General features: G+C 34.6%; 1 protein-coding gene across 2 annotated transcripts in view; it reads right to left on the bottom strand.

Moving 5' to 3' along the window:
- Positions 1–17,617, bottom strand: part of LOC150107797 (huntingtin-interacting protein 1-like) — a 632,881-nt gene that overhangs the window by 488,735 nt on the left and 126,529 nt on the right. For both annotated transcript variants that reach the window (XM_090392055.1, XM_090392056.1), the window contains 3 exons: positions 17,356–17,496; positions 12,859–12,916; positions 8,425–8,500 (listed from right to left, as the gene is read on the bottom strand). In XM_090392055.1, the coding sequence (XP_090248181.1) occupies positions 8,425–8,500; positions 12,859–12,916; positions 17,356–17,496 (275 nt within the window). The remainder of the gene's footprint in view (positions 1–8,424; positions 8,501–12,858; positions 12,917–17,355; positions 17,497–17,617) is intronic.

The raw sequence follows: 17,617 nt of genomic DNA, 5'->3' as shown, positions 1-17,617 counted from the left end.
GCATTATACATGTCTGCAAGGAGATGTGCTTTGTATGGTCGGAGATACTGAGACAAGGAGTGATGAGAGCTTGGTCCACCTTTACTATGAGTTGCCAACAGAAGCACCACCTTGCCTCAGTCCTGAAGATATTTTCAGGCGCAAACTTTGTTTGCTCACACTTGGATAAAGGATTAAACTAAATTTATTACGGTAGTTAACTTCCTTTTGCACATCAGGCACAGGCAGTTTGGGCATGCCCATATTTCTGATATTTAAAGCATCTTAGTGGATAAGGGATGTACACTCTAACAGGACAGCTCACCTGTTTTTACGGATGTTGGAGGCTTAGATGTATCAAAAGTAAGGACAATGTTCCTGGTTGGAACCAGATGACCATCCCTGTGCATCAAGATGCACCTCAACACCCTGATATTTAAGCTCTGAAGATATCTCCTCATCAGGAACATCAAGGAGATCCCATTCTGATATCACTGCTATACAGAAATTGATTGTTTTGCGAGGTGTTTCTGTGATTGGTATTCCATCCATGGATGTTGCTCTCAGTAATTTCTCAGAATGTTGATGACACAATGTTTCCACAAGGATATCACTAGAAAGTAATTTCTTAACAATTTTTGAATAAAGGGTGACTTTTCCCTATAGGCTTTTCACTTGTTGCATGAATGATCAAAAACCTGTACATTTATACTAGTATCTTATATCTTTTGCTTCTTAGTTCTGTTACCACTGTATATACAGTATCAGTACTTGGTTGGGACTTTGTTAGGGTCCCTAAAACATTTGAGGATGAAGAATTCGTGCTCAAGGAGTTTTTGGTTTGATTCCAAAGCTCCTTGTCCACTGACTGTCAAACAATAACTGCACTCAGGGAGTGGAACACCGGGGCAACCCTGGTCGCTATACTAGCACTACAGCAAGCTTTGGATCCTGACTATGAACCATGTGGCGAGAGACTGCAACACTGCTGACCCTTCCAGCAAGCCCACTAGCCGACTGATCCTGGCTGGGTCATCCAGGACCATCCATCTTGCCAAAGTAGTGCAAGACCACTAGCCACCCCCCCCACACACTTTCCGGATGTCCACAGGTCACACCACACAGCAAGCACAGTAGCAGGACGTTAGATCCTAGTGATGGTGTTTGTCTAGAAGGAAGGATAATAAAAAAGACTCAGTAGAAGTAGAGCATAGAATATGGGGAAAAAAAGTAAATTAAAAGAGGAAGAACGAAGAGGATTAATCACTGGGAGGTCCCACATATAAGGAAAGAGAAGGGATATGGTAAAAACTAAAGATACTAAAAATATTATTTTATAGGATTGATGCAGAGGAAATTTTTTCAGGACTTGGTTAGAGGGGCAGCACAAGAGAACATCTCTGAAAATCGCAGAAGTGTGTGAACAGCAAAGGTGCAAGGTTAGTTGGAGAATTGTGCACAAGTCGAACAAACTGCATAGTCTGTTCCAAGTGCTTTGCCAATGAATGTATTCAAGCAGAGAAATGATTAGCATTATGGATATTCTAGGCCTCCAACAATGATCTACAATGACTCCATGAAGTCTTATGTAACATTAATAAAAGAGAAAAACTAGTTGAGACAGGCCAATTTGTATATAATATTAATAAAACAACCTAAATGCTGATACCTAGATTAGAACATTCCATCTTTATTCTCTAAAACACCCTTAATATCCATTCTGCTTGTTTAGGATCTTCATGGTATATTAAAATTCAGCATAGCTTTTGCATTTAAGTTTCTTATAATCAGGATGCATGAGGGATATTTCATATTGTTTGGACGTTTAGGGTATGAAGCCAAATGCTCTACTCCTGATACACAAACAAAATCTCTCAACGGTATGTAGCATTTCCCAATGTTATAACAACTGAATTAACTTTATAGGTGCCTTAAAGTTCATATTCATACTTTTGAACAGGGCTTTTGTGATGATGGCAGAGTGTTAGAGCTCTGCCATCATCAATACAACAATTTTATATTCCAATTCCTTGGCTAACTGACATCAGTAAAAACAATGAGAAAATTTCAGATCAGGAAGTTATGTAAAATTCTCCATTTTGCTTGTAACTTAGCTGCAGTAATAATAAACATCAATGTTGGAGTGGTGATGCACTTATACTGGTAGTAAACAAAATATAATATCTGAGAAACACACACACACACACACACACACACACTTAAAATACTTAACTTAAAAGGTACTTAAAATACCTAAGTACCTTATTCAAGTACTTGAATAAGTTACTTTAAACACTGAAGATCGCTTGAGCTGATAGCCTGGGAAAAAAAAAGTATATATATATATATATATTAACACTGTAAGTTACACATTAAGACTTCTATCAACAAACTAAAGAAAAAGAAGAAAAAAAATTAAACTGTGGATCTTTTAAAGGTTTAAAATCTGGGATGCTGATGCTCTTGAATAAATTAATTACACCCAATTCTTCATTTACATGGTAGACTGGTTCCAGAAAAAACAGTGTAAAAAAAGAATACGGTGCATATGAAAAAATAGAATTGTTCCAGATGTGAAAACCTGATACGAACAATAAGTTATTTTCAAACAAAACATATGAAAATCATCGAATAAAACTATTTAATTTTAATGAAATATTTTTTATTTTAAATACTTATTTGAAGTATATACATATGTATCTTTCTTAAAGAAAATAGTGTATCGCTAATAAAAGAAATTTGTGAAGGCTCAATTTATTAATTTATTAATAAATAATAAATTAATTACACCCAATTCTCCATTTACATGGTAGACTGGTTCCAGAAAAAACAGTGTAAAAAAAGAATACGGTGCATATGAAAAAATAGAATTGTTCCAGATGTGAAAACCCGATACGAACAATAAGTTATTTTCAAACAAAACATATGAAAATCATCGAATAAAACTATTTAATTTTAATGAAATATTTTTTATTTTAAATACTTATTTGAAGTATATACATATGTATCTTTCTTAAAGAAAATAGTGTATCGCTAATAAAAGAAATTTGTGAAGGCCCAAATACACCCGTGCATATGGTTATTAGTCAAATTTTATTCGCTGTCACTTTCTGACAGTAGCCACATTCTTTTGTGAGAGACTAGAATTAAATCACTTCCATCACTTGAAACACTTTGGCTGTCCTGTTCATACTGCAATGGTGAAATGTTTTCTTCAGTAAAAGGAACTAAATTAGACCTAATTTTCAATAATTCTGAAGGTTGATTTTTTTTTTTTTTTTTTACCATAAACTCTAATCATTGAGATCCTGTTTTGACTAGATCTTTGTATAATTCTTCATATTGCACCATACATGACTTCAGTTCATGTTTAAACTGTTCAGCTAGTTCAGTATTTGGATCATGTGTAAGAAAATGACTGAAATTTACTAGCCATTTGAAGCCTTTCTTTAATTAATCCTGCAGTGAGTGGAATTCTCTTCATCATCATCATCACTTTTTTCTTCGAGATTCTCAAGGACAGCTATTATTTCGTCATCACACAGACTTGTCAACCATCACCATCAATTCTTCAATATCTGCAGACAAAAAAATATCATCAAATATTTCTCTGCAAAACTGAATGTGATTATCTGATGATATTGGGATATTCAGTTGTATGCAAAGGTACAGGGTTTTTCTTTTTAACACATTCCAACCAAGTAGCTTTCCAGCATGCATTTAAAGTTAATGGTTTCAATTTTGATAACACCAACTTAGCAAGTTTGATGAAATCCAAAATAGAAAATTTCTTCCACACATTAACAACTGTCTTATCCTTTTCTAGTTTATTCAAAAATGTATTGAATGTTCTTCTAATGTAGTAAGTTTTGAAGGGGGTGATCACACCCTGGTTTAGCAGTTGTATCATGTGGCAGAAAACAAAATTTCACATTTGGGTGTTCTAAAACAGGATTGGCCAGGTGCATTGTCCATAATCAATAAAACTTTAAAGTCCAGATTTTTTTCCATCAAATAGCGTTTAACTTCTGAAACAAAACAGTGATGGCATCATTCATTAAAAATTTCTTTTTTAACCCAACCTTTTTTGTTTGCCTTCCAGTGCACTGGTAATGTTAAAATCCACACCTTTCATTACCTGTGGCCTTAGGAATCAATTAATGAGTAATGGTTTTAATATAGGGGTGCTTAAGGGTCAAAGCTGTATAACTGAGAGGAGACCTCCACATAACCTTTAAAGGAATGCAGAGAACCGACCAGGGCTTCTGACCTAATGTCCAATCCTCACCTTCTCGTGGTGCACCCTGTTGGGTATCTACTTTGATACTGAACGAACGAGGATGGGCTGGCAATTTGGGATTTAGCCGACCAAATTGTATTCTTATTGGTTAAACCAAAATATAGAATGATGGTACAACATGACAAAATTTCATGCCGGCTGGGGCGTCGCCCGGTTAAACAAGGCCCCCGTTGTTTTCGCCAGGGAACCAGGGCGAACAGCGAAAAGTCAGCTACTGGAACAAATCTGAAAACAAACCCCAACTCAACATCACCAGAGTTAAAGATCGGTACTATCAACGTAAGAAGCCTGAATGGCAAAGAAATGGAGCTAGCTGAGGAATTAGATAAGTACAAGATCGACATAATAGGGGTGACTGAAACAAAAAAGACCAAAACTGGTGAGATCTTTCTGAGCAATAAATACAAAATGTTATATTCAGGCAATAACAATCAAGGAAAAGAAGGAGTAGCCATAGTATTCAACACAAAATACGAGGCTAATCTTCTTGAATGGCAGTCAGTCTCAAGTAGAGTAATGTGGGCAAATATGAGAATGGGGAACTGGACAATGAGACTTATTTGTGCCTATGGTCCCACAGAAGGTTCTACTAAGGTAGAAGTGGAGGAATTTTTTGAGGCTTTAGAAAAAGCAGCTGACACAATGAAAAAGGAAAAGTTGGTCCTTGTTGGGGATCTAAATAGTAGAGTAGGAAATGATTGTGAGACATACAAAAATATTTTGGGAAAATTTGGAGAAAAGAGCAAAGCTAATAATAATGGCAAATATCTGTTGGATTTCTGCTCAGGACATGGACTGGTTATTACTAACACCATGTTCCAACATAAAAATGTGCACAAATTCACATGGAGAGAAGAGGCTAGGAATAAGAAAAGTCTCATTAACTATGTTATTGTTGATAGTGATGTTTTCTCCCTGGTGCAGGACACCAGAGTGTACAGAGGATTTGAAATTGGAAGTGATCACTATTTAGTCTTGAGCAGGATAAAATTGAATTTCATATTGAAAAGAATAACATGTAAGAAAGTTTTAAAGCGAATAAAAGTTGAGCAGCTCTCAGATGTGAACTGCAGACTAAAATACAGAAATATTATTGAAAAGAAAATGAAAGAGTTTGAGAACAGGAATCAAACCTTGGAGATTCGGTGGCAAACTCTGAAGGAAACATTGATTGATTCTGCCAGAGAGGCATGTGGTGAGGTTGTGTGCAAAGATAAAAAAATCAGAACTCCCTGGTGGACACAGGAAGTTAAAGAGGCAGTGAAGGAAAAGAAGAAAGCATATCAAAAGTTCCTGGCAAATAAGTCAGCTTTTACTCTTACAGAATACAGAGACAAATGTAAGAAAGCTAAACAGTGTGTAAAACTAGCTAAACAAAAGTCATGGGAGGACTTTGGCAAGAATATAGAAAATAAATATCAAGAAGGTGGCAAAATATTCTGGAGGTTGTTGAAGAAGCTTAGGAATGGAGGAAAGAGTGCTGTAAAAGGAATTAGAGATGATAAAGGTGAAATGAAAACAGGAGAAAAAGATATCCTTGAAGTATGGAGTAATTACTTTGAAAAACTGCTAAATGAAACAAGCAGTGATGACAGCACAGTGATAAAAAACACTGACCAGCCATGCAGTCAGGAATACATATCCATACTTGAAGTAGAAAAAGCCATCAAAGGCTTGAAATGTGGAAAGGCAGCAGGAGTAGATGATATTCGACCAGAAATGCTGAAGTATGGTGGTATAAGAGTCTTACAGTGGCTGCACTGCATAGTTCAGAAAGCCTGGACAGAGGGAAGAATTCCCGATGATTGGAGTAGAGCTCTCATAGTACCCATATATAAAAAGGGAAATAAAACTGAATGTGAGAATTACAGAGGTATTTCCCTACTGAGTGTTCCTGGCAAGATCTATGCAAGTATACTTGAGAAACGGTTGAGAAGAATTGTGGAAGAAAAGCTTGGTGAAGAACAAGCTGGATTCAGGCCAAATAGAGGCTATCAGGATCAGATCTTCACTTTACGACAAATAGTCGAGAAAGCATGGGAATATAACAAAGATCTGTATTTAAGTTTTGTCGATTTGGAAAAGGCATATGACAAGGTGCCAAGAGAGAAGCTATTCAATACGCTGCAGTTATATGGTGTCAATGGGGCATTATATCAAGCAATACTTAGTCTTTATTTGAGATGTGAGTCAGCAGTTAGAATTGAAGGAAGTACAGGAAGATGGTTTAATGTTAAATCTGGTGTGAGACAAGGATGTACATTATCCCCTCTGTTATTCATTATCTATATGGATCACATTATGAAGGAATGTGGTATTAAACCTGATATCAAAATTGGAGATGTTAATGTCAGCTCTTTGCTTTATGCGGATGATGTTATACTTCTAAATAAATCCGCTACAAGTCTGCAAGATTCTCTGACTAAATTGAATAGCTGTTGTAATAGATATGGTATGAAGGTCAGCAATAAAAAGACAAAGACAATGAAAATAGGCAGAATCATTGAAAATGTCAACTGTGTTGTGAATGGAGAACCTGTGGAACAAGTAAAACATTTCAGCTACTTAGGCACAATTTTTACTGAAGATGGTAAACTAAATATAGAAATAGACAACAGAATCAGCAAAGCTGGTATCGTGGGAAGTCAATTGAATAAATTCATATGGAATAAGAAAGAAATTAGTCGGAAAACTAAATTAGCTGTATACAAGACTGTGTTCAAACCAATTTTAACTTATGGATCTGAGAGCTGGGTCAGAAGTAAAATACTTGACCAAAGACTAGAGACCACAGATATGAGAGTCCTGAGAAAGATTAGAGGCGTGAACAGATGCCATCAATGGCAATATCATATTAAAAATGAGGATATTAGGAAAGAACTTGACATTGTCAGCATCCAGGAATGCGTTAGCAGAGCTAATCTCAGATGGTATGGTCACTTAAATAGAATGGGAGAGGAACGATTAGCAAAACAAGTGTTCTTTGCCAGGTTGGCAGGAAAACGACCCAGAGGAAGACCAAGATATAGGTGGATTGATACAGTACAAAGTGCCTTAGACGATAGAAATATAAGATCTGATAATGTTGGAGTCTTGACAAGTAACAGACTGATTTGGAGGAAAATTGTAGATAGGAAGTTAGTAATGATGTAATTTTTTCATGTAGTACTGTCATATCCTGTACACCCTTTGAGGGTACATGGCAGGAATTTGATGATGATGATGATGATGATGATGGTTTTAATATATGTTGTGATTTTCTATATAAGTTCTATTTGGCATTTTTTTTCCAAAAAAGGCCAGTTCTCATCTGCGTTCTAAACTTGATCAGGAGGTGTAGCCTCTATTTTTAGTAATTATGGACAGTTTTGAAAAAAAAATTCCTAGCTGTCAGCTCATCTGCAAATGTGGCTTCTCCTTTTATTTTTACATTATGAAGTGTATCTTTTGAGAAATTCTGTAAGCCAACCTTTGCTTGCAGAAAAATCCCAATTGTTGTTTATGTTGTTGGCTCCTTTTTCCTGAATCTGTTTGTACAACCATAATGCTTTCTGTTTAATGACATTTCCATCTAAAGGTATTCCTTTTTGTGAACAATCTTCTATCCATATCACTAGGCCCTTTTCCATCTTCACTTTTGGCACCTAATTTTCTTCCATAAAGAATGAATTTTCTAATGGCCTCTTCAATTTTCTTAATCGTTCTCACGGTAGCTTCATTCAATCCAAAATATTTCCCTAAGGATGTTGAACTTTCTCCAGCTGCTAAACGATCTAAAATTTGGATCTTAGTTTCTAAAGAAATAGCTTTTCTTCTTCTGGCTAACTGAATTATCTGACATCGTGATTAATGGGATAATGTTATGAAAATATCTGAAAATAACCAAAATTAAAGTTTAAGTACATATGTACTATTCTAGGAAATTAATTATAATGGAAATACCCTTTTTAAAAGAACTGAATTCAAACAGAAATTTTAAAAATAAGTGCCATTTGAACCATGTTAAATCAAAATATACCATGTAAAAATAGAATTGCTTTTGTTTTCTAAACCATGTTATTTTGAAATCGTGTAAATAAAAGCTGTGTAAAAAGAGAATGAGCAGTACTTTATTAAAAAAAAAAAGAGGCTATAAATTAGCTTACTTCAGGTAAGAGTGGAACTTGAATAAGGTACTTAAAATACTGAAGATTGCTTGAGCTGATGTAAAATTGACGTAACCTGAAAAAAAAAAACATATTAAAAAAAAAAAAAAAATTGCATTATATATCACATTTACTATATTCTACACACGTGTACTCCTGTCTGCACATGTATATGTACATACAATTTTTTTTTCTCTAATATATATTGACTGTGACACAAGAGAGAGAGAGACCACAAAACTGACTGACAGTGCTGTGAGTAGGCAAGTGGCTATGAAGAAAGAAGGAATTTGATCATGTGTTTCTTGAACAGCTTGGAGGTCATATTCTCCTTTGGAAAAAAAAAAAAAAAAAGCTGTTCCAAAGAACATAGGTAGAAAGAATGAAAGAGGATGAGAAGTTGATTCACTAGTTTCTCATCCTCTTTCATTCTTTCTACTTATGTTCTTTGGAACAGCCTTTTTTTTTTTTTCCCAAAGGATATTGTGTGTGTGGAACCAGAAATGGAGTGTTCAAAGTGATTAGAGGAAGTCTATGTGTGTGTGAGAGAGAGACTGCCTTCTTCCTGTTAGCATCAAGCATTTTAAGGGAGGTTTTTGGTGCACCATTCCAAATGTGAGAACAATATTTAAAGTTAAGGTTGATTTTGGATTTAAAAAATGTTAAAAGGAATCAAATTTAGCCTGGAGATGTATTATCTAAGGTAGGAAATGAAATTAGATCTTTCCAAGAAATAAGATGTGCCCATGTTTTGTTTTAGTAGAATCAATTAATATAATTTTATAGCAATTTTTGTATTCTTAATTCATTTTTTAGTCTTGAAATGGAAACCTAGCTTTAAAGACCAAAAGTGAAACTTTTTTAGCTGCTTCAGGACTCCAATGGCAATCTCACACAGAGTAGTGAAATTCATCTTGAACATAACACCAATAGTTGGACATAGATGAATCATTCTGCTGATTATCCTCCTGAATCTGATGAAGAACACCCTATAGAACATTACTCTACACCTTCCTGTCCTTTGAGGGGGGTGCTTTCCCCTCAATATACAGCTTGCTGATTTTAGTCAATATTCAAGCCACATATACATAGTAGGAAATGTATACCTACTGTACATTTCCAAGCCACTTAATTTTAGTATTAATTTGCTATGTAGTGTTCTATTAAGTCTTGACAATCCAGAAAAAATGAGTCATATGCATCATGCTGTTATCATATTATAAAACAAACAGTTACCGCTATGCTGCAGTCCATTTTTTTTTTATGTTAAAATAAAAACAATAAAATTGTAAACCTATAGTACATTAGTCCTATCAGGTAAGCTAGGAGGTTTTTTCCTTTAATGATAAAAAGGTTATTTTTGACCACAAGAACTATAGGAGAGATTGACTTCTATTGTATATCCTCAGACAGCCTGAGGATATACATTATAATTCCACTATTGTGATTCTGTATACGGGGACAGTTCGAATAAGACTGCTACACTCCTCAAGCCACATGGAATATGAGTGGCTTTTAAACCTTCAAAGACCATCTGCCAATTCTTAAGATCTCCAAAAGACAGTCATCCTTTTTTCAAATATGCCGGAGTCTACAACATTCCCTGTTCATGCAGCTTAAATTATATTCGTCAGACCTCTAGAAGTTTTGAAATCAGAAGAAAGGAACACGTAGGAGATGTAAACAATAATAGAGAAGACAAATCGGGATTAGCTTTTCATTTCTCCAGGACAAACCATACCACGGAATGGGACAAAAGCTCCATGCCCTACTTAGAGCAAGATTTCCACTCCCGAATTATAAAAGAAGCCATAACAGTTATCCATTCAAAACAAAACCTAAATAGAAAACAAGGATTAATTCTGCCTGAGATTTGGAAGACCCTTATAAGATCTTTAAACATGCCAGAATTAAATCTTGCTGCCAATTACAGAAAGTTCCTACATAACAAGTGAGATCATACACACTCCATGCGTGTGATGTATGCGCTCTTCTGCTTTTTGTAAAAATACAATTGTATTCGGTTCTTCATTTATAGTTTTAGTGTAATAGTTTTAGCATTTAAGTTGTCTTACATCTATTTTTACCCTGACGAAGCCAAACAGCTAAAGTTGGCGAAACTTGTCAGTATTTTCTAACTTAGTTTGAAATAAATTTGACCTATATAAACCCAAATAGAAGTCAATCTCTACTACGGTTTCTTTCTTTCTTTTTTTTTGCATTAGTATTCTTTATTTTACATAATACAGATCTCTAGATTCCAACATGGAACTTTCAATCCATTAAGCAGGTGATGGTCTCAAACTGGGGAATGAAATTCATCCATCTAAAAACATCTACAAGCATTCGTGACTATGGTGGGATTTCAACTCACAACCTGTTTGTCAGAGAATGGGTATGCTATGAGAAATTTGTCAATCAAGCCAACATTAGTACATTTCTGTATTCCTATCTTAACTGCCAAACACCTTCACAAACAGAAAACTGGTCGATAATTCAAAACTTTTAGATCCACCTGTGTGTCACCAGTGTTGTGCACTGGCTTTCTACAGAAGATTTATTTATTGTTATTATTACTTGAGTTTTTTCATGCAGTCTAAAGACTAACTGAAGGAAGCCCACACAAAAATTTGATCCCCAATGCCTATGTATTGCTTTTTATATGGTATAAGAAATTAAACATAGACTAAATGGAGGAAGCCCACATGAAAATTTTACACAATGCCCATCATATCATTTCTTAAACCATATAAGAAACTATACGATAGGCAATGTGCCAAGCAATGAAAGTTGTTCAATGAGAAAGCATTCATGACTATCTCGAGCAAACTATTCCACTTATTTTCTTCTTTTAAAATGAGAAAAACAACAACAATCTCTCCTTCCTAGATAGTTCCATTACATGTCAACCAGAAAGATCTTTGACATTATCTGTCCATAGAAAACCTACACACAAACAGACATGCACACAGGTAGATACATTCACAAACAGTAGGGAATTATAAAACCCTATATAAAAGGACAAATTAATTAGTTCTGATAAATGTCCCACCACTGAATTTGACTACATTCACAACACTTTCTTAACCAATAGCTATAATTCCCACCAAATCCAAAAAATACTAAAAATCTCAAATCACCCACATGCATCCTCCAGAACAGAGATTACATCAAATCTATAACCACCCCATATATCCAGGGTACATGTGAAAAAGTAAAAATTCTCAAAATATACTACATTATAACCACTTACAGACCATATAAAAACCTGGCATCCCTTATCCACTTCCCTCAAAGACCAGCCACAGTTCTTAGACCTGCCCAGTGTTCACTGTCCTATGGCCAAACCAGCAAGACAGACAAGATCAGAATTTCTAAGCACAAGGGCTGCATCCAATTCCTCCACTATGGCCACTTGGGGTTTGCTGACTATGCTTTGGACATCTACCACAGAATGTACTAATCAGCCTACCTTATTTCACTGCAGCAAATATAAATATGAGAGACTATTCTTAGAATCTACCTCAACCTGAAGAGACAACCCAAACCTAAAGAAATTTGACATGAATCTGCCTCAAATTTGGGAGTCCAACAGCTGAGAACACCAATTCTAACTCACTGGTGGGCACTATTTAGGACTTTATGGTCACCTTCAGTTGCTGCACTTAAGTATTGTGCCTGCATGCTCATATCATTTTGCACTGTGTTCCTTGAAGGCAATTTGTTCTTCTTCATGTACAGTTATGAATAGCCAATGTTACCACAAGAAGTACATAGATTCGTTTCCTTCCCAACCTAAGTACTTTCTTGCTTCTCATCAATATCCCTGCAGTTGAAGTCCTCCATAATAATTGTGTGCCCTTTAATCACTTGAAATAATTTGGTGCTGCATACTCTTTTTTTTCTCCTCCCAGCCTGGATGGCAACAACACACAGACACACGAGGGGGATCTGGAAAGTTCTGATAACACCTAGAATAAAAATGATATTAAAGCAACTGATATAACCACAAGAAAAAACATAAGGATATAAGAACATAATTTATCTTCATAACTCTGGTAATAGTATGTTCATTATTGTGGTTATATCAGTTGCTTTAACATCATTATTTTTCTAGGTGTTATCAGAACTTTCCAGACCCCCTCCCCATTCATGTGTGTGTGTGTGTGTATTGGATTTTATTTCAAACTAAATAGCTTCAAATGTTTTGCCGCCATCAACTCTACCTACCTGCTGAACTGCAATGATGCAATTCTTCTGCATCATTGGCAAAACCCCCTCCTCTAGTTGAATTCTCTCTAAGCAGCATGCCAGAGGACCTTACAAATAAGATTAATTCTGAATAAGAAAATCATTGATAAGAGGCTACAATAATGTAAACTTAAATATAAAGAAATTATAGTAAAAAGTGACAGAAAATATAAAATTAATTACCCTTTGAACTGCTTCAGAAATCGTTCCCTGTGTCCCGTTAAAGTATCTGGAGGTAATGCTAAAATGCACATATAAACAATTAGCACAATTTCCTAGGATGCTGAAATACTATTAAATCAGTCAATTTTCAAATTAATACTTTTCATACTAAGAACATACACTTCAAGTTACTTTCACCAATATTTTTTGAACCAAATAATTAGCATCTGTATTAAATTATGAAAAGCTGGCTAATGAAAACAACAAAATACCAACATTTATAAAAACATTTTTTAATCTCATTTATATATCAACTTACTGAAATTTCTGATTTCTGAGTTATACAACATATTTTCTCCAAATAACTGAATATTCCAAACAGATTTCCAATGTCAACAATTTGATATTTTTTAACTATCATCGAAAGTCAAATAATGACTAATAAGTGAATATTCCAAAAAACAATATGGTCCAGTGTCAATTGTTGGGCATCTTATTTGTACTGACCTGACATCAAAATACTCCAAAAACTACATGTTCTGATGTCAGCTATTCACTATTTTGTTTTATCCAGACCAACTCCCAAATACATTCTATGGAACTAAGGGAAACACTTCTGTACATGTAGGAGTTAGATTCTTGTGTCCAATCATACCAGGATAAACAAACTTGTTATTTCACAGGTAGATTTCTGAGCATGAAATTACATTCATTACAATGCCTACACAGTAAGAGTAATAAATTCTCCAAAAGTTAACGAAAGCAACTATAACTTTAAGCATAATTCTCTCCTTAGTGAACTGTTCTTGACTACTGAAGGCCATTGATGTTCTATTCCTCCTGAAACAGAGTGTTTCAGGAGGAATAGTAAATATTTTGATAGGTGGTAGTATAGATTATTCTGAGTAAAAAGGATCATATGAACACGTGCCTAATTGTCAATGGATGTGGAGATACAACTGTTTAAAAACTGGCGCACACACAGCTCTCTGTAGATCAGGTGACCAGCATGCAGCTCTCAGAATCAGATGTGACCAAGAAGCAGTTATAACCTGATGCAATTTCATGTTAGAAGTGTTGTTAAGAATGGCGCATATCTTTAAACATGCTGAATATGCTGATATGATGTTCATTTATGGTTTTTGTAATAGAAGTGCTAACTGCAGAATATACCAAATTCAAGAGTGTTCACTAGTGTTTACAACGAACTGTGCGAGACTGGTACTGTTTCCCAGCAGTCATATTTCTTCTGATCATGGAAATGAACAAATTGTGGATGAAGTAGAATGTAGTCCTACTACAAGCACACAGAGAATTTCTGCACGTCAGTGTTCCACATACAAAAGTATGCGGAACATTACGTGAGTAAGGTTTGTATCCATTTCACATGCAGTAGGTGCAACACCCTCTCTGAGGAGATGAAGGCAGTCGATTGGAATTTTCTTGGTGGGCAAATGCTAATCACTGATTAATTTCATTTATATTGTTCACCGATGAAACTACTTTCACCCATGATGGTATAAAACAACAACATCTATAACTGGTATCGGTGGTCCAATGAAAATCCACATACTACTGTAGAACAAATTTCCAACACTGCTTCTCTATAAACTTGTGGTGTGGTATGATGACAATCACCTGATTGGACCTGTTGTGTTACCAAATCATCTTACGGCGCACAGAACTGATTACAATTTCTGCAAAATGAACTTCCACTACTATTGGAGAATGTTCCCTTGGCTACAAGGATTGGTATGTTCTTTCAGCATGATGGAATTCCTGCACATCATAGCCATCAGGTGACACAATATCTAAATTGAATTTTCTATGAATGATGGATTAGCTATATTGATTCCATTCATTGGTCACCAAGGTCTCCAAGACCTCACTCCCTTAGATTTTGGTTTGTGCAGATGGATGAAAAGTGAAGTATATAAAAAAAAAAAAGGTAAATATAAGAGACAAATTGATTGCTCACATTATGGTAATACTCCCCCCCATAAAAGAACATCAACATACTATTACCACATTGCAAAGTGCATTGAGGTTGTCGGTGGAATTTAAGCATTCATTATGAACTGTAAATTACAGTGTTTGGCAATTATTTGTGTTTTGTATCATTCAAATAGTTAATAAATACAAACAATAAGTCATTTATCATTCTTTAATACCTCTCATAATAGCTTTTTTCATGCTAGTTTCAAACAGCTGTATCTCTGCATTGATTGGCAATTGGACACATGTTTATATGAACTTTTTTACTCATAATCATCAATACTACCACCTACCAAAATATTTACTATTCCTCCTGAAACACCCTATAAACAATCAATTAAAGATGGCAAGAAATTATATCCTTGGTTTAATCTTTTTATCCAAGTGTAAACAAACAAAGTTTGCACCTGAAGTATTTTCAGGACAGGATAACTCATATATAGAGGCTAATGACTTCACATCGCTTGCCTTAGTACCCCATAATGCAAAGCACATCTCCAATACAAGTTCTTCCACTTTGGTTACACTATAACTATACAGAAGTCATATTTCCATATATGGAAATATGACTTCTGCATTACTTCAATCTTGTTATCACCTCCAGGTCTGGCTCCTACTGATGAGACCTCAATAAAGGTTAAAACCGGTCTGAGTAGTGACCCTTCCCATTAATGCCTAGTATTATACATGTCCATAAGGAGATGTACTTTGCATTATGGGATACTAAGGTTTCTCAATATTTTCATCTTATAACAAGTACAATTTAAAAACAAAAACTTCTTTTGCAGTGTTTTTTTGACCCTGTGAAATTAGTTCCTTCCGTTTTGAGATCACTAAGAGACAATCTGAAGTATTATTGCATCCTCACAAAACTGTCATACTTCTTGTGAATGATCTCTTTTTTGAATAACAGATGAACTACCATATATACCATAAGCTGCACTGCACATTCAGATACATTTCAGGATATTGTTAATAATTGGTGGATTTTTATATAGATAGAGTATTCATAGATATTATATCTTAATATAATTCTTACCATAAAGAATGATCTCTGTTTCTAACAATTATTTTTTTAATTCAGAGTGCACCTATATGTTATTATATGCACAAGGGTTCACTCCAATTGGTGCAATGATCTTAACTCTTTCTTTCAGAATCCAATTAATCACTGACTCAAGACCAAAATACAAAATAAACACATTTAATATAACAAAAACAATATATATACACTTCAAACAAATATTACATAACTAACTACAAATTAATTGGATCCAAGGCCTTTTAAAAAATAAACTTACACTTAAGATTAGACTAAACACTTTGTTTGCACAATCACAAAATGTTCATAGCCAGTTTCTTTCTCTGTCAAGGCCCTTTTCTGAAGATATACGACTCCATTCTTCATTTACACAGGATCCTTTTCATCACTCAACACACATAAAATCTTCCTGACTTAATTCTGTCTCTTTTCTTCAGTAGAAATAATTGTCAGATCCAGCGTCCTTAATACAGATGAAACTTCCTAATCAGAGTTTTCGCGAACATTCCTTTAGAACGTAAATAGCAAATTCTTCTTTTATTCACTAAATGCTTATTGACAGTCTTACTCTTCCAATTAAAAAAACTTACAGTTCTACGATTCCCTTTTCGGAATCTACTATAAATCTTTCAATCAGTGTTTCCTCCAATATTCCTTTTAAAACGATTTATAGCAATATTTCCCTTTTATTTATCCACATACTTATTCCACATTAAAACTTAATAGTTCCACGATTCCTTTTTCGGAATATACTATTAATTTTCCTCCGAATGTCACATAAAAAAACTCAAGTTCCTCCGAATCTAAATATCTGCCGGCCTGTGTTCTAAATTCCTTCCGAACACTCTTGTTTACAGCCGTTACCCAGATACCAGACGCTTTCTTGTCAGCTGTCAATCACTCCATAAAACTTCTCCGCGAGCATGCGCACTCCACGAAAGTCAGAAACTAAGTACTGTAATAAAATGGCTGACATGTTGTATCTGTTAGCGACAAGAGAATGTCCTCATAAAACACAAAACTTAATATTTCAAACCATAATAAATTTGTTTAAAGTAACACAACTATTCAAATCCGGTAAGTACATTAAATTTTTGACTTCTTTACTTATCACTTTGGACAAAACAATTGCATAATGGGCACATCGCAAGTGCCGACAATGCATATTATGAAAACAAAACTAACAAACATACTAACATAAACAATACGTAAAAATATTCAGAATTTTAATTATGATTATTTTTACAATATCATGCTGATGAATCCACAACTTAATTTGTCAGCTCATGAAAAAATGTTAACCAAAAATACTGTTATCTAACATTTAATCTAATATATGTTATCTAATATATGTTATCTAACATTTAATCATGTTAGATAACATATATTGATAAATTTGGAGCATTTTTTGCATCAGCTATGTTGCACTTTTTTGAGAATAAGTCAATTTGTAATTAAAAAAAGAAAAAGTTGAAACTTACCAGAATGGAGTTTAAAGAGGACTTTAACTGAATAGTCATAAAGCTGACTTGAATCTTGAATACAAGGTATCAATGAAGCTAACCGACATTGCCCTGAATTTGTCATTGAATTTGACCGTGACATATCTAAGGAGCCAAACACTGCAAAAAAAGGACTATTATTATTATTATTATACCAGTCTAAAATAGTTGATAATAAAAACAAACATTTTTACTTAGATAGGTTCTTAAAAAAAAGAAGAAATCACTTCTTCTTCAAAAG

Source organism: Typopeltis vanoorti, chromosome 4 (genome assembly GCF_054136105.1).
Source record: "Typopeltis vanoorti isolate ZY-2024b chromosome 4, IOZ_Tvanoo_1.0, whole genome shotgun sequence".
NCBI lineage: Eukaryota > Metazoa > Arthropoda > Arachnida > Uropygi > Thelyphonidae > Typopeltis > Typopeltis vanoorti.
The sequence above is the reverse complement of the archived record's forward strand: the minus strand, read 5'-3'. Positions and strand labels throughout refer to the sequence as shown.